This window comes from Theobroma cacao, chromosome 3, assembly GCF_000208745.1.
Source record: "Theobroma cacao cultivar B97-61/B2 chromosome 3, Criollo_cocoa_genome_V2, whole genome shotgun sequence".
NCBI classification, from domain to species: Eukaryota; Viridiplantae; Streptophyta; class Magnoliopsida; order Malvales; family Malvaceae; genus Theobroma; species Theobroma cacao.
In genome coordinates, this window is record NC_030852.1 from 30,016,702 (window position 1) to 30,033,767 (window position 17,066).

The 17,066-nt window shown below is 35.1% G+C and overlaps 3 protein-coding genes across 5 annotated transcripts; 2 read left to right on the plus strand and 1 right to left on the minus strand.

The window, feature by feature from the left end:
• Positions 287 to 1,850, plus strand: LOC18605780 (phytolongin Phyl2.2). Its single transcript, XM_007039010.2, has one exon. It carries the CDS (start codon positions 599 to 601, stop codon positions 1,379 to 1,381), a length of 783 nt encoding a protein of 260 aa, XP_007039072.2. The 5' UTR covers positions 287 to 598; the 3' UTR covers positions 1,382 to 1,850.
• LOC18605782 (PP2A regulatory subunit TAP46) lies at positions 3,850 to 8,361 on the minus strand. Its single transcript, XM_007039012.2, has 9 exons — positions 8,052 to 8,361; positions 7,849 to 7,971; positions 7,528 to 7,614; positions 7,233 to 7,337; positions 6,950 to 7,111; positions 6,073 to 6,108; positions 5,896 to 5,967; positions 4,811 to 5,091; positions 3,850 to 4,586 (listed from the first exon to the last, which is right to left on the minus strand). The coding sequence occupies exons 1-9, from the start codon at positions 8,145 to 8,147 to the stop codon at positions 4,340 to 4,342; spliced, it is 1,209 nt and encodes a 402-aa protein (XP_007039074.2). The 5' UTR covers positions 8,148 to 8,361; the 3' UTR covers positions 3,850 to 4,339.
• On the plus strand, positions 12,480 to 16,540 carry LOC18605783 (flagellar attachment zone protein 1). 3 transcript variants are annotated; one of them, XM_007039013.2, is made up of 4 exons: positions 12,480 to 13,215; positions 13,553 to 14,764; positions 14,994 to 15,907; positions 16,180 to 16,540. In XM_007039013.2, exons 2-4 carry the CDS (start codon positions 13,576 to 13,578, stop codon positions 16,516 to 16,518), a joined length of 2,442 nt encoding a protein of 813 aa, XP_007039075.2. In that variant the 5' UTR covers positions 12,480 to 13,215; positions 13,553 to 13,575; the 3' UTR covers positions 16,519 to 16,540. The 3 variants fall into 3 exon arrangements, with proteins under 3 accessions (XP_007039075.2, XP_007039076.2, XP_017973782.1); XM_007039014.2 differs by having other exon boundaries at positions 14,997 to 15,907; XM_018118293.1 differs by lacking the exon at positions 12,480 to 13,215 and having other exon boundaries at positions 13,237 to 14,764.

The window sequence follows — 17,066 nt, forward strand, 5'->3', positions numbered from 1 at the left end:
TTTAAGCTTGGTAGGACCAACCCTTGTTGGTTCAGTTGGGTTTGAAACGACACTGCCAAAGTTCTTGCATTGAAGATAAAATAAATTAGAAAAACCAAAAAAATAAATAAAGTATTGGGGGGATTAAATTGAAGGGTTGAAAATGGAACAGCCCCGGGGCCGTCTGAGATTCAGGGCATGTTGGTAATTATATATCTTTCCAAAGGTAATTATTAAACCGCATATCTGCTTACCAAGTTATTGGGAGTTGGGCCGACAAAAGCCGACATTATGAAATTCTTTGGGCATTTCCCGTAATTAGAATCTTTAAAGAAGGGTACTTTGATGAGTAAGCGTCGTTATTCTGTTGCTCGAGCTTTTCTATTTTTTTTGTGTGTATTCCAATTTGCAACTATGGATCCAACTGTGTCATTCTTATCCTCCAAACCCTAGCAGAAACATGATACAATCTGCAAAGAGAGGAAAGCAGAAACCAGGAGACAGAAACTTTTCCTTTTCAGAGAGAGAAGCGAAAGCAGAGAGTTTTTCTTTTTTGGGTTTGAGAAATTAGGAATCAAAGTCAAAATCAAAGTTGCCATTTGTAAGAAGAGCCCATCAAATGATTTCCAATCCAAATCTGATATTCTATGCCTGCATTGCAAAGGGACCCACAATTCTTGCTGAATTCTCTTCCAAAGAAGAGGGAATCAAATCCTTAGCTCAAAAATGCATCGAAAAAACCCCTCCTTTCCATTCAATGTTCTCTCATACCGTTTCCAAAAGGACCTACACCTTCTTAATAGATGGCCCTTTTGCCTATTTCATCATATTCCACGAGGATCTTGAGAAATCTGAGTCTTTTTGGTTCTTGAATCGCCTGAAATGTGCTTTCGAGGATTTTCTTGAGACTGGTTTGATCGTGGGCACTGATAACATGACCCCGACTTGTCTCCAATCCTATTTCGATCCGATCTTTTCAGAGATAATGGCGTTAGATATGGAGTTGGTAACATCCCCATCAAAAGAGAGTCAAGACCCAAGTTTGGATTCTAACAAAGGGAAGGGAACCGCGGTGGCTCCTCTGTTAGGGAGTCCAAGTAAAGGGTTGAAAAAGAAGAAAAGATTGAGTGGTTTGGAGGTCAACGGAGGTGAGGCTAAAGATGCTGGTGGTGGGATTGGGATGGAGAATAAGGTTGATGTGGCTGATGATTTCAGAGATTTCCCCGTTTCAATGCAAAAAAGTGTTGGGTGTTATTACATGGGTGGGGGTGATAGGCAAAAGGCTAAGCAAATTTGGAGGAAACATGTTTGGGTGGTTTTGATATTGGATTTGGTTGTTTGTGTTACTTTGTTTGGGATTTGGTTAATGGTTTGCAGAGGCTTTCAATGCATTGATGCTTGAAACTTAAGTGTTTGGAATTGTTTTTCTTTCTGTTGTACAATTTGGTGGTCAAAAGTGTGAGTTTGAATGACAAATTCTGTTGACAAGAGAGCATCCGGCTGGTGGACCAAAGAACAGTGTTATGGGAATTGTAAAAATTGTCATTGTAAGTGTTTGATTTTCTCTCAGTTTTTCAGCTCTGGCATCAACTGCTAATTCTCTTGCGAGTTGTGAACTCTTTTTGTTGATTTCAGAACAGATCTTATTTTTTCAGTTATTTGGTTCGCAAAATTATATGTAATTGCACCAAAAACTGTTTATACCTACAGGCTATAGATAAACCCTCTGCTGCAATTGTTGCTGGTATTCTTGTCTCTTTAATTGATGAAATATCAGCTTATTGCTTTTACCTTTGCTCCTTGTTGCAATAATAAATGTATTTCCTCTTCGAATGTAACAGTTTCCATCTTTCTCTTCACTTTTTCTTTTATGGAATGATTAACCGTTTCATCATTCTGCTTTAATTATTGTGATTTTACCTTTATCACTGGAAATTCTTGGAAAAAGGTTCATATCATTTTTAAGAGAATTATGGACTGTGTGGGTTATACACAAGTAAATAAACTGAAACTGCGTGAGTCCTCTCCATATCAACGTTTCATTGTTTAGGTCTGGAAAATGCCTAAGGGTTTACTCTTTCTACTCGTTAGGTAGCCTAATCCACCCTGGGGTCATCTTTCAACGTAGATAAGAAACACAAAGTTCTTTAAAAAACAAAAAAAAAAAAAGGATTTAAGGAACAATTTGGCATGGTGAAGGAGCAGACAGGGGGGTTGCCTTTGCTAATGGATTACTCCGTACATATGAGGCAAACTTACACTATTAGATTGTAAATTGTTTCAAAGGTTAAAAGTCTGCTGCTATCTTTCTTCCCAACTTGCTTTTAAGAAACATAATTCTAGATTCATTACCGTCTGGAATTGAATTTGTGCTTCTATCAGTACTCTAAATTTCTTCTAGTGTCCAACTGGTTTCCGATTTGCAGCTAGCAGAAGTGCATTCTTCATGACTATTTTCTTGTATGCCTTTAGCTGAGAGAATTTATTCTTTTTAATGGCATTCGGTTCTATGAACTGTCCATTCTCTGTATGGTACCTGACTAACATGGGTATTTCTTCTGCATCAAAATGGTCGATGCCTTATGAAATAGCCAGGTTTCGGTTTTATTAGCAAGAAATATGCTGAGCTTAATGCAACAAGTAACAAGCCTCAATTATCAGTTATGATTCATGCCTCCTTAACCATTGTAAACAAAAATGTCTACTATGCTTTACCCCTTGAATTTTCCTCATACGACTCATTCAGAATCTGCTTAAGACTGGATTGTAGAAGATAACAGCGTAAAATTTGTGGTGCCAATCATTTGCGTACAGGGTTCAAGTTCTTGGGAGAACAGAACTGACAAAAGGTCGGGGATGCATTTTGTCTTTGGACGGTTAAAGCTGTGGCTATGGGGTGATACGGACAGGGATGCCTGGAAGTTAGCAGTGAGTTTGATTTATCATCTTGTCTTGAATCTAAACGTCATCCAATCAACATCATAAATGTTTCTCGTACAATTTGATAAGATCATGAAACTCATTTCCCTGTCTCGTTCCTTGGCAAGAATCTTTTACTCGAGAATATGGCTAGGGGCGCTGAATCGAGAGTAAGACTCTTCATTCCGTGGTCGTATTAATGTAGCGGGCTGCAGCTATTTCCATCACATTTTTACCTGTCGCACTTTCTCCTTTTGAGATGTTCCCAAAATAAATATGTTGAGATTTTTATTTCAAGTCCACTCAGAAAAAGAGAAAGTGACGTTGGGAGTGGAGTTCACTAGAGCTGGATTCAGCAATCAGCACGCTTCCCTGCAATCCTTGCCACAATTTGGTGGGCCAATTGTTGTTAAACAATGCTGTACAAAGGGTATCGGTATTTCTAATCAAATAATGAAACATCCACATGCTCTTAGAGGACTTGTCCTACGAGACAAGGGACAGTTGAATTTCACATGAAAATAATATGCTGTTTCCTTTTAATAACTGAAAAAAGTTTGTTATTACCTGTCACTCGCTGGCTTATTGACACGTGGCATCTTTAAAAGAATCAGTAAATTATTAAATTTGAGAGATGGTTAGATATGAGAGGATAGAGAGGGGTTGGCCAAAAAGTTCCTCTGCCACCACTCCCACCGCCAATTTTGAAGGAGCCAGCCGAGACCCAGCCGACAAAGCTGACAAATTTTGGTTTATATTAAATTACTTACTTCATTTCGTAACAGATTGCCTGCATTGACGCTTGGTTCTAGCTAGCGTTGTGATTGTAGAATATTGTATTCTAGTATCGAGTAATAACTGGAAAAAAGGCTTGTTCTCGTAAATCGTCAATCCTTTGAAGTAGAATTAGACGCAAGAAGGGTGAAAAACGGCAGAACAAGCAGCCAACAATTCAATCAAGAGCAGTTCAGCTTCGATTTCATTATTATTTGCCAACATGTACGGACACCATCCACGCTTTTCAACAGCACAGCACGTGAACTGAGGGTGGGGGTTAGCCAATGAAGGTTTACCAGACGCTCTACGTCTTCCATACGGTGCCAACGAACAGCAATCCACCTTGGGACCTCTGATGTTTCGTGCATGAATCATGCTCCCATTTCATTATTCTCGTCTCAAAGTTTGGCACCTTGATATTTGCTTAAACCCTGAAACAATCAACTCAGACGACAAAATCTGGTAACACCTACACAGGACCAAGTTTGCTCTTATCGACCAATATGAATTTTATACATTGCTCAAAGCAAACTGAAAATTTTGCAAGAACAATATTCTATAAGAAAAATAAAGGTTCAGAAAATGTTCCTAAAACCAAAAACCACCAGTAATTTGGTTTGAAAGAATACTTCATAAAAGAAATATGACCAACTACTTATCAGCTTTACCCACAGGGGGTGAGCTTTTTATTGCCAGCACCTCGAGGATTATCATCTTTCCAATCATCCCATGCTCTTGCCTTCTCTTGGGCAGCATCATCGTCTTCATCATCTTCACTTGGTCCCAACTTTGGGCTGTCCTTATACCATGCCGAGTTGGCTTCTTCAAACATTTTTGCATTCCTCTCCTGCCATTTATTCATCATTTCCATCTCCCTCAGACCAGCTTCCTCAATACTCATGGTTGGCATCCTAAAACAAGATAATTGGATTAGCAATAGAAAACAATATATTCAAGAAAAAACAATGTTTTTCTTTACACAAGATCAAAACCAGTATGTGCCCATTATCAAATGTTTACCTTGGCATAACGTGACAAGATGTTTAACAAGAGAATTTAACACTCGAACCCCTCCTTCATCCCAGACAATAAAACAGAATGTAATTAAAAGTAGTATACCAGGACAGGGATTTACCTATGACCAGGTTGGAAAACCTGTGCTGCCATCCTTTGCCTCTCATTTGTAAGGCTTCCACCAATAAGGCTTTGTGGTCCAAAGATCATCGGCTGGTGTTTGTGATCATGTGCCTGTGAAACATTTGCCCTTCCTTCTATAACATCTTGAGCAAATGTTGCACATGTGATAGGTGGTGCAGGTTTAGTATATCGTGCACGAGCTGCAGCATCACGATGCCAGGCCTCGGCTTTCTTGGTGCGATCATCAAGGATAGCCTGAGAAAATCCCTTTTCCCCTTCCTGAAATACAAGTAAAAAAGGAAATGCTATCCATTTATATTCACAAAAGAAACTGATTCATTAGGCATTAACTTACGAAATCTGAGCAAAAAACTAAGAAATGATTACGATGAAAATGAGCTCACATCCATTTATAATCCTCTTTCAACACAAGTTACCAAAGAAGCTGACCATGCGCTGGCATTAGCTATGCACAACAAGTTGAGCACTGTTATCTAATCAGTGTCATGGTTGGTATTTGAGATGATGAAAAAATTATAATGGATTGAGTAATGTTTATCATTTAAACAACAATATTATGTTTCAGGTGATGTAGTTAAAGATTTCCAGCAATTTATCGAAGAATTTCCAATTTTCTCCAATGTCAATGGCCTTGGTATGGTAGCAAGCTTAGAGAACAAAGGCAAGGACTAACAGAACTTTAATGTGGTAACAAATTTACTGAACTTATCACAAAAAATTATTTAACTAACCAATCTCTTAAGAGGGGTGAACAGTGTCAATCTTGGAATTGTACATTTATATGTCACCTTCCAAGGCTCAACATCATAAAATATTTGCCTTTCAAAAAAAAAAACATCATAAAATATTTAACTCAAGTAATGCTTTACACCTCCTAAGTGGGGTGTATACTGTCAATCTTCAAGTAGTGATTTACTCAAAGCTTTATACCTTCCGCTGGTGAAAATTTTCAGCACAACTCATCAACAAAAAGTTCACAAGGCAGAGAAGTAAAATCTTTCAGGAAAAAACACAAATAATGAATACAAAGTTAACCTATAGATCATTTAAGCAGATCAATACCTTTAGTTGTTTTTCCTTTATGGCAGAAAGCATTTCTTCTTCCTTCTTTAGCATTTCAAGCAGATCAAAAGCCTACAAATGCAGTCACGTGGCAGAGAGTGGTATGAAGATATCACTATCATGGAAAAGAAATTTAAAGCTTGTACATGGCAGCTTTTATTGATATATAAGACTAACCTTACAAATAGCCAACAAGATAGTTGTAAGCCAAGCCTGCTCAAGGGCAATGTCATTATTTTAGAGAAACCAAAAAGTTTTGTGAAACCTAAGAAGCACAACTAATAACTTCAACAATAAGCACCAGGCATATCATGTCAATTTCAATGCATAACACATTTCTTGTGAACACAAAATAACCAAATTAATTTTCAATGTCAGCTACAGGCTTCATGAAAATGAAAAGGACCACCATCATAATTTTAAGTAAAGAAAAAGGACGAAGGCCAATATTTCCTTTGCTGCATACCAAGGCCAACAGGCCTAGCGTAGTTGTAATTCCCAATAGGGTCCTAGCATTATCCAGTAGGAAAATATAACACCTCAGACGAAAGAATACCAACACTCATATGCAGAGTCATAAAACCTCCAATTATAACTTAGCAAAGTATAACCTCACACGCAACATTTCAAACTGCTAGATATCACAGTTACATAGAACATAATTACAATTCTTGCAAGAAATTGCTTATGAGCTATGACAAAACATAAAAGCACAAGAAATAAAGAAACAAACAATTTAGATGGAACTATCTTATGAATAGCCCTAACTAAACCTTCACAAGCACAAGAAGCAAATCAACAACAAGCAAATTCAAAAGAAACCTTCTTAAATAGTAGGCTTAACTAAAGCTTCCTGGTTTTATGAGATAATTGATAAAACATTTGCTCGAGGTTCACTGTGCACCAATTCATGCAATACCTCCCACATGTTTTGTGTATATACAGATATTCCTATGATAAAAATATCAAGTTTGGCATCTAACAGGGAAGTCTTAACAATAATGCTCTATCAAAGAAGAGGTACTTTAAAAGGTATTTTATGCAGACAACTAACCTCCCGTTCCTCCTCCCCGTCATCATCCTGCTCATCCTCCTCTCCAGCCTCAACAGGAGTGGATAAGGCAGCTGCTTTGGTTGAACGCCCGCGCCGTTCCTTCCGCTCCTTTATTTCTGTCAGCTTTGCTTCTGCAGCTCTTTGGCGTCTGAACCGAGCAATCTGGATACAAGCACAAACATAACTCACATGCACCACAACAACATTTCCATTGCAAATCAACAATCCAGAATGCATCCAATAATAACAAAAATTCATGCTATTAGCAAGAATCCATAACTACCTTTAAGGCTCTTCGATCAGCAAAAGAATTTGAAGCTCCTTGTGCAGAAGCTTCCAACTCTTCCTGTGGTACAAGTTCCATTGCCTCACAAAATGAAATGAATTCCTAGAACATACCACAATTTCTATAAGTTCCAATTGACGTACAAGACGAATGATCCTAACAAGTTGAAACAGATTTAAAATTAAAAAAAAAAAACAGTAATCAAACAACATTATTAAATATCATCTCTAATGCTAAACTTTCATAATAAGCTTTCAACCACGCTTTTCTTCATGTTATGAACTAAATTTACCTTCAATTTTGACTGCGAAGTCTTGAGAATCTGTATTCTGTCATCCTGCACAAGCTTTTCCGTCAGCTCTGCAAGATAAAATGGCACCTGTAATGCAAAACAACAGTTAGAACCTGCCTGTTACAGAATAATTAAATTATAGCTTTGAATATTGTCATCAAAATATTCCAAAAACGAACACTCCAAACTTATTTAAGGAAAAAATAAGTAATTACAGAAATATTATAAATGCAATAGAAATAAAAATTTCAAACAAAACTTAATGAAGATACTAAGTACTATTTATGAAAAAGAAAGGGGAATTAAAATAATCATGATTACCAGAAGGTACTTGAGATTGGTGGTGCTGATGTCATCTTTATTCTCATTAGATGAGAAAAGCCCCAGCTTGCTTATCATGTCCTCGCACTTCCCCAGTACCTCGGATCCTTTCTTTACCAAATCCTGTGGACCCATGAAATTCGCATTTATCAGATCAGAGAGCTGTGAAGGAACATTGAAATCAAGCATGAGAAGGACCATACCTGATCAGCACCGGACTCCGTGGCCGTTATATGGATCTTACGAGCTTGTTCGAAGAGAGCCGGTAACGGCATATCCTCCATTTTGCCTTCACCCATAGGTGACTCTCTCAAAACCCTAGAGTTTACACCAATTCAACTTCGAAAAAGAATAAACAAAAACGAAAATCTTGAATTGAATCAGTAACGATGATATTGAATATAAAGAAAATCACAAGGATACGAATGAAAATTTTAGTTTTCCTAACAGGAAAAAAACAGAGGAGCAAGCTGAGAATGGAACTTGAAGGAGAAGTAGAAGGGCACACCGATCGGTGAAAGCATTTTTATAGGAGGCTATTGTGTGGATAGCGTCATCGCATTCCCATGGGCATCTCCTCCCAAAATTCGCCACGTCACCTATTAAAATGGATATCAGAAATCAAGGCCGTGGAATTCCCTAGTTTTCATTTTCGAATGCAATATCTTGTAAATATATTTTATCATTAAATAAATTAATTTCAAAAGCTAAAAATCAAATTTAGATATTGCAGTGGGTGAGGATTTTCTTCGTTGTTAAAATTAGTGGACAAGTTCCTTATTTGATTTTAAGATGAACGATATATTTTAAAAATATATTTTAAAAGAATACTCTTCGTTATGAAAAAGTAATTGAAATATGTAATACTTTTATTATAATTTGACAACACATATATTCTAAAAAAAATCTAAAGTTAAGATTTGTCTACATCATTTTTATATTAATTTTCTGTTACCTTCTTACTTAATTTAAGGTTATAAAAATTTTAATTTAAATTAATCACTTATTATTAGCGAGTCCTTACTAAATTAATCTATAATTGCAATTTTTAATAATCTCCAATTGAGTAAAATGATAGTGAAAAAATTAGTTAAAAAACAAAAATTGATATGAGTAACCTTAATTTTATATTTATTTAAAATAAAGGGAAATTTAATAAATAGTGATGAAAATGAAAATAGTGTGTTAGAATTAGGATAAGATACGAGTACATACACAATAATCCTTTCTCCCTTGGATTAGATCGTTTTTCCACCGGCGGTGGGAGCTTCTAGAGTCTACCAGAAAGGCTTGGATTCGCCGCCGCAATGCCACGTCGCTAGTTTCACCAAATGTCATTCAACCCTGCATATATTGCTTTTTCTTTTTCTTTTTCTTTTTTCCCAATCATTACATTTTATGTATTTTGCATGATTACTATAATTTGACAATTTTGTTACAACAAATTCTGAATTTTGAAAAAAAAAAAATTCAATCTGAAACTATCACATTCCAAATTTAAAGAAGGAAAAATCAATATTCTAACATAAAATAAAAAGAATATATATAGTTTGATAATGTTTAAAATTGAGATTATAAATTTCAATTTTCAAATCTTAATATCTAGTAAAAGAAATAAATGATGGAAAAGAAAATTTATTTTAGTTTATACTTTATGATCATATATAACAAGTAGTCAATTATATTTACTATACACTACAACTCAATGGATTGCTAAAAAATTTGTAGCCGAGGAGGTTGCTATTCTAATTTGATTTAAGGATGTTAATAGGTAAATATATTTGTTATTTTTAAAATATTTTGTTTTAAATTTATTATTTAATAGAGTACCTAAATCTTATAAATACTTTATTAAATTTTGATTTTTTTTTCAAATTTGTACCAAAATATCCTTATTAAATATTTGAACTCACTAAATAGCTTATAGAATAAATTTTAAATCAATTTTTATGTATATTATTAATGAAAATCAAATTATTAAATTAAAATTAGTTCATAAAAAATAAATTAGTTGTGTAAAATAAATAAATTTTAAAATTATATTTAGCTCCTGTTTGACCCTGGTTTTTTTCAACTTATCTACATTTTAAAAGTAAAAGCCAAACAAAATATGTTTTTTGAACAATTCTTAAAAAAAAAAGTAATTTTTTTGAAATAACAAAATTTTTCAAAAAAGAGCTTCAAGAAAAGCTTCAGGGAAAAACTTTCTCTTATTTTCTTTTAAAAACATATCAATTTTTCATGAAATACTCATCTCTCAATCAACTCCCTCTCCTCTCATTCTCTTTACAAATTACCATTTTTCAATGTAAATAGTGATCTCCCTTTTTTTTACCTCTCTATACAAAAACTATTAAAAAATAAAAGATCCAACAATAAAATATCAAAATCTATACTTTTTTATTCTTATAAATATTAAGAGAAAAAAAATCTAAAATTCAAAACTGCATTCAGATACTATTTAAAAGTTTTTCTATTTTTTTCTAAAAATAATTTTAATATTAAATACATTGTTTTCTTTTTTTTCTCTTTTTTTGATAATTGAAGTATTATGGTCTGATTGTTTGCTAAATCAACAAAAATCTAATATTATTATTACTATACAAGCTTGAAAGTTATTTCGTTTCTTTATTAATTTATTTGATTTTAACATTTGAAATTATATATAAACTTGAAGTGTTACGTTATAACTTATTAAGTGTTTGAAGATGATATGAATATCTTTTGTGATAATTTTAATTGAAATTATAACTTATATAATTTATTTTATTAAACAGTTTTAATTTAATTCTAAAAACTATTATTTTTCATAAAAATTTCATAATAGCTTTTAAATTAAAAAAAAAGTAAGCCAAATAGGCTCTTAAAAAAATTAATAAATTTTAATAAGCATTAAATTAATTAAAAAAATTATAAAAAAATATATATATAACTAAAATTAAATATTAAAAATTAATATTTATAATTAAATTCGAGTAGTGGACGTGTTAAGCGTACTACTTAAACACGTAACAAATAACAATTTTACCACTCGACTTTAAAAAGAATCTTGAGCTGTCAATCAGATTAAATAATACACAGTAATCAAATAATACAAGATAATTGATTATAAAATACTCATTATTGTCCCTAATTTGATTATGTCAATGAAATGGATTGATCTAGTATGGATTGGAAAACAATGGAACACCAAATTAAGAAATCCGAGTTGGGGTTAAACCCAAAGTCATAAGAAATGGACCCTACAATCATGTGCAGAGCTGGCCCATTACAGTGGTTTCATGGCCGATTGCTCACCGCGGGTGAAATAGGGCCCTTCATATTCTTCACTGCCGTTTTCTCGTGTTCAGACTTTTACACGCTTTATTGAGCAAAACCCCACATGGAAACGTTTTAAGGCTAAAGGATGACATCTCTTATTCTCTTCCTTGAACAGCAGGCCGTCAAGTCTCCATTTATTTCCTTTTTAAAGTCCCATTTTTCCACGCCTCCGTATCAGACAGCTGCTGCTGCTGCTACTACATTTAATTCCATCCCCATTTCTACCAATTTTGTACCGTAAGAACATGATATGTTTTGATGGGATTGGGAAGTTGATTGACTTTTTTGTTACCATACAGATCAAGTGTGAAGAACAAAACAATAGCAACAGCTCTTTTAAAGAACTTTCACTATGATTATTGAACAAGAATTTCGGGATCAATTATTGAATACTGGACAATATTAGTACAGGTCATTTCAGACCGGAGGGATCCACATCGAGTTGATCATTAATACCAAATCCACGGTGGGAACCGGGTGCTGTGCTCTTAGCTGCCCCACTTAACTCAAACTCCTTAGTGTATTCTTTCAATTTTATTCTTCTTTATTGGTTGCTTTGTGCATAATCAAAAGAATTCAGTACTTGGTTACTCCAAATTCCAAGAGCAGATCTTGGCTTGGGTTATTATAATTAGAATTATGGGATGGTCATTTTGCCTTGTTTACTTTTCACAAAAACAGGTTAAACACAAAGGGGTTTGCACATCCTTCCCTCAACAAGTTCCTGCTTTACAGGTGTCTCAACCAAGGCAGCAAATAGAAGGGGCCTAACGGCTCTGGACCCATGAAGAACTGGCTTCTTAGGTGCCTTCATTATGACGTTTATGAATTTGACAGCGACATTCTCGATTGCCCTCTTTGTTTACACAAAATGCTCCTCACCACCAGTTTTTTGCCCACTAGCCACTAGGAGCTTTCAACAGGTATTAAATTCTATCTAATTGGATGGAGGGGTATCTTTCATGAGGAAAATATTCTTGGGTTCTTAAGGAACCAATCGAATCGTTTAAAAAATTGCGTTTTCCTCATTTTTGGCAGTAATTTCATGAGTATTGGCTGTCAGGTGTAATGTTCAAGATTTCTGTTTTTTTTAACAGTTGTAGTAGGTTAAATTATGGTAATATATATGACTTGATAACGTGGTCCAGGCAAAATACTTACTTGGTTTATAGTATTTTATATTTTTTTATATAATCCAATATATTGACTGATTTATTATAGGTTGGTAAGAGTTGTGATCCAAAGTCGCACAATATCTTTCTCATATGGTCTTAAATTATTGATAATGAAGACAAAATACTTCACATTTTCAAGCATTCTATTTTCTAGGCTAAGGACACACTCTCTATCAAGCTATGATAACCGGAAAAGTGCTTTCAGAACTATTTTTGTAGCCTTTTCCAGCAATATTCCCCTTTTGATACCTATAGAAAAAAAGCAAACTTTCGAGCAGTTTTTTTTTAGATAAATTATTATTCTATGCATTACAGTTTCAAACAATAATTCTATATACTTTTTAAAGTGAAAGACACTCTGGAAACAATAATATATTTCCAGGATTGGTATAGTATATTTTCTTCAACTCTTTTTCCTCGTTACTTGTTTGTTAGTAATGGTGACAAACCACCAGGAATCTAGAGTTCTTGCTTCCCATTTCGGTCGTGACTCATTATCGGAGCTGAAGAAGGAATAGATGAAAAAAGCTGATGGGAAAGGCAAGTGGGGTTATCAGGTGTGGGTCTGTCACTGAAAACCAGGGGGCAAGCCTTTCTTCCGTTCTGTAAAATGCTTTGTCCTTTTTAACTGATTCTGGCAGAGTTTAGACACGTGTAAAAACACATGCTTTTGGTATTCCCTGATCATTTATGATGGATAACTTCCAAATCAAACTGGTACTTGAAATTTTCTGCAGTTGGGTTTTGCTAGCCCCTTGAAAAGATCTTTATGGAAAACCAACGTTGGTCTCTCTAGGCGAACAGAAGTTTTCCCATAAGAGTTGTGGCCTCTGGTTTGAGTTGGAGAAGGCCTTTCAACCTTTTTGTTCTTGTAAGTTTTACATTATTTTGTCATGGATTGTACAGTTGAGAAGGTTTTTGTGCGCTAACTATGTAGGGTACTATTGTTCCTCCATTATTGTAATGCTTTTTGTATTCAATTATTTGTACTAGATTACCGTGAATATATGTTTCTCTTTTAGTTCTAAATAATTTATGTCTAAATTTATATAAGTGGTTCCATTTCGTAGGTGTGAATTCTGTCCTGTTGAAACAGAGAATGCCTCGAATTTCAGTTTCCTTTCTTGTATTAATTATTTGTTTCTGCTCCTTGATTTCACCTCTCAATTTGATTTCTAACTTCCCTTTTCTACCTACCATTCCCAAAGGTGAAGAAGCAAGTTCCTAAGCAATGGATGAGAAGGGAATCTCTGGGTCATATCTAATTATCTCGGAAGAGAAAAGTGACAGCTTGTATCCAATGTATTTTGGTGTTTCTTGTGCTTTTTTTGCTCTCAGACTCCTCACGGGACCTGAAAAGGAAGATGAGAAATGGTCTGAATTACGAGATAAAATGCTTCAAGGAAGTGCTCAACTCTTGGGATTGCTAGTATGGAGAATCCAGAGAGAAGAAGCCAATCTAGCAAAGTGCGAGCTTCACCAGAAGCTTGAGACCGCTGAGAAAGAGATTGAGGAGTTAAAGAAAAGGAGACATGAAGATGCAAAAGCAAATGAGAAGGTTGTTGGCATCTTTGCATCTCAAGAGCAGGGGTGGTTAATTGAAAGAAAGAAACTTCGGCAGCAGATTGGAGCTCTGATAAATGAATTGAGAGTCCTTGAGAAAAAGAAAAATGAAGAAATTGCTGGCTTGAGTAAAAAATTCAATGAAATGGAGCTCTTGGTGGAGTCTAAGGATAAGGTAATTGAAGAAATGGAGCAGAAGGGGAAGGAATTAGAAGAAAAGGTAATGAAGTTTGAAAGTATTGCTGAAGAATTGAGAGAAACTGCACAGCGTGAAGCTCAGGAGCATTGTACTGAGCTTTGGAAGCACAAAACCGCCTTTATTGAGATTGTGTCCAATCAACGGCAACTTGAAGCAGAGATGGGGCGAGCCTTTAGGCAAGTTGAAGCTACAAAGCTGGAGCTTGATTCAGTCCTAGAGCAAAAAGAGGAGTCAGTATTATTGGCACAAAAATTGTCCATAGAAATTACAAAAATACGCAAGGATTTGGAGCAGAAAGACAAGATTTTGTCTGCAATGCTAAGGAAATCGAAGTTGGATACGGCAGAAAAGCAAATGCTTTTAAAGGAAGTTAAAGTATCAAAGGCAAAGAAGAAGCAAGCTGAATTAGAGACAGAAAGGTGGAAGGCAGTCTCTGAGTCCAGACATGAGAGACATTCATTGAAGGGTATGTTTGCTAAACAAGCCAGTGCAAAATTGGACGTTTCCTCTGGTGTCAAAGAGGTGTCAAACTCTGGCAAAACCAGATCACAGCCGATTGATCTTGTTTTCGAATATGACTATTCAGATTTGAGAACAGACCCAGAAGTCTTTTCTCCTCTTCCTGATTGTCACTCTCTAGAAGCGAATGAGGAATTGGGTGAGAACAATTTCTCTATTATTCTCTTGTTTCACCATAAAAACGTTTTCCTGATGGCTAGCATTGTGTGTGAATAGTTATAATATATGTCTTCCATCTATTCTGTAGGTATGTTTTATGAGATCCACTCAAATGCTTAACGTATTAAGATCAGTATCATTTCTGTATTAGATTTCTCCCTTTTTTTCAATTCTGTGTTTTTATCCCATTTCTGTCCTTGCATTTGAAGTAGTGACAGCTGATGTCAAAAGGTTGGAAGGTTGGGTTCGAGCAGAAGCAGAAAAGTATGCAACTGTAATTGAGAAGAGGCATCACTTGGAACTGGATGCTTTTGCAGAACAAATGAGACTGAAAGATGAGAAGTTAGAAGCTTTTCGTTGGAGGCTGCTGAGCATGGAACTAGAATCGAAGCGGCTGCAGTCCCATGTCGAAGGACTGAACCAGGATGTGTCACAGCTCAGACAGGAAAATATGAAATTGGAGGCCTTGCTACTGGAGAGAGAAGAAGAATTGGATTCCTTGAAGGAGCAGTTTGCGTCACAATTAAAGCCTCTGAGTTGTCAGAAGACTAGCCTATTAAATTTATCACTGCATGAACCAGCATTAACACATGATTCCTTCTGGCCCAAGGTCAAGTTTATCAAGAAAAAGTCAATTGAGAGGGAGCAAGAAACAAAAACAAGTTTGCTAGATAGGCCTCAAGAAAGACATGCCGAGAAAGAAGAGGTAAACCCATCTTACAACGACTCCAAGAACATCAGATTGATAGTCCAATCACCTGACAAGGAGTTTGAAGAAGGGAGAGATATTTCCAACCTAGGTCCAACTCAAAAAGAAACTAATGGTTCAGTGGAAGTCGATTCTGCTGACAAGTCAGCATTACCTGGTCAGTCGTTGGGTAAAACCAAAAATACCCCCTGGAGGATGGATCTTCAAGCTCTTGGAGTTTCTTACAAAATCAAAAGGCTGAAGCAGCAGCTTCTTATGGTTGAGAGGTTAACAGGAAAGCAAGAAAGTGGAGAGGATACGGAAGGCGATGACAATGGGATGAAAGGCTTCCTATCGTTGATATCTTTGCTAAATAAACAAGTCAGCCGCTACCTGTCCCTTCAAGGGAAGACTGATGATCTCTGTAAGCGGATGGTAAGCTCAGATTGGTTTCTAATTTTGTGGATGTTGACTTGGCTTTTACTGATCTCAATATCTTTCACTGGTGATCAGCAACTCTTTTTCTACGCAAATTTTTGAACATTTTCTTCTCTATTTGTTGTTAATCACCAGGTTCAAAACTAATTTCGAAAATGAAATAAAATGGTATTTCTTCATTTACTTTACAGTTTCACTGGCACGTATCAGTATTTGCTTGTCAAATAGATTGCTATGTGCTTATCATCATCTTTAACTACAATTTTCAGCATGACAATGATATAGACACGAGTCAAGGAGACTGCAGCACTAGGAAAAAGAACGGAGATACTAAAACACTGGAGCATTTCCTGGAGGAGACATTCCAGCTGCAGAGATACATGGTTGCAACAGGTCAAAAGTTGATGGAAGTTCAATCCAAAATAGCCTCTGGGTTCATCGGGGTGGAGCTGGACAAGTCAGCCACCTTTGACATGAAGCGTTTCGCTGATAATGTTAGATCTCTATTTCAGGAAGTTCAAAGAGGTCTTGAGGTTCGAATAGCTCGAATCATTGGAGATCTTGAAGGGACATTGGCTTGTGAGGGAATGACACATTTTAGAAGGTAGTAATAATAATAAATAATATATATATAGATATATATATGACCGGTATATATATATATATAAATATATTATATTTTAAAAAATTTAAACACAACCAAACTAATTAAATATACAAAATTTGTAAATAAAACTTATTTATGTCTATTTTTTAAAATTATGTATTGTTCATATGAGATATATACTACTCTTTTTGTCTCGTTTTATTTGTTTTTGTTCAAATTTTTAATGAAATGAACTTAATTTTAATTATTATTTTTTAAATGATATGTAAAATAAAAAATTCAAAATTTAGAAAAGTTTAAAATTTAATTTTTTTAAAAAATTATTTATAATTTAATATAACAATAATAAATTTTTTTGATAAAAAATTTAATATAATGAGACGAAAAGAAAAAACTATATAAAATATCGGCAGTTTGACGGTTCACAGTGAAGGGCACGGCACGGGACAAAGGGCAATGTCGACGGCTCATATTTGCATTTGGATTGGACAAGAAGGGACGGGAAGATGCGAAACACTATAGAATATTGATTAATTTGTCCTAAAACTT

Bases quoted from the DNA above. Each gene is read 5' to 3' on its own strand.
- LOC18605783 (XM_007039013.2), top strand. From the start codon at position 13,576: ATGGATGAGAAGGGAATCTCTGGGTCATATCTAATTATCTCGGAAGAG. The intron at 14,765-14,993 runs GTGAGAACAATT...TTGCATTTGAAG, and splicing joins AGAAGCGAATGAGGAATTGG to TAGTGACAGCTGATGTCAAA. The intron at 15,908-16,179 runs GTAAGCTCAGAT...TACAATTTTCAG, and splicing joins ATGATCTCTGTAAGCGGATG to CATGACAATGATATAGACAC.
- LOC18605782 (XM_007039012.2), bottom strand. From the start codon at position 8,147: ATGGGTGAAGGCAAAATGGAGGATATGCCGTTACCGGCTCTCTTCGAA. The intron at 5,968-6,072 runs GTTAGTCTTATA...CTGCATTTGTAG, and splicing joins TCTTGTTGGCTATTTGTAAG to GCTTTTGATCTGCTTGAAAT. The intron at 5,092-5,895 runs GTATTGATCTGC...CTTGTATTTCAG, and splicing joins TAAAGGAAAAACAACTAAAG to GAAGGGGAAAAGGGATTTTC.
- LOC18605780 (XM_007039010.2), top strand. From the start codon at position 599: ATGATTTCCAATCCAAATCTGATATTCTATGCCTGCATTGCAAAGGGA.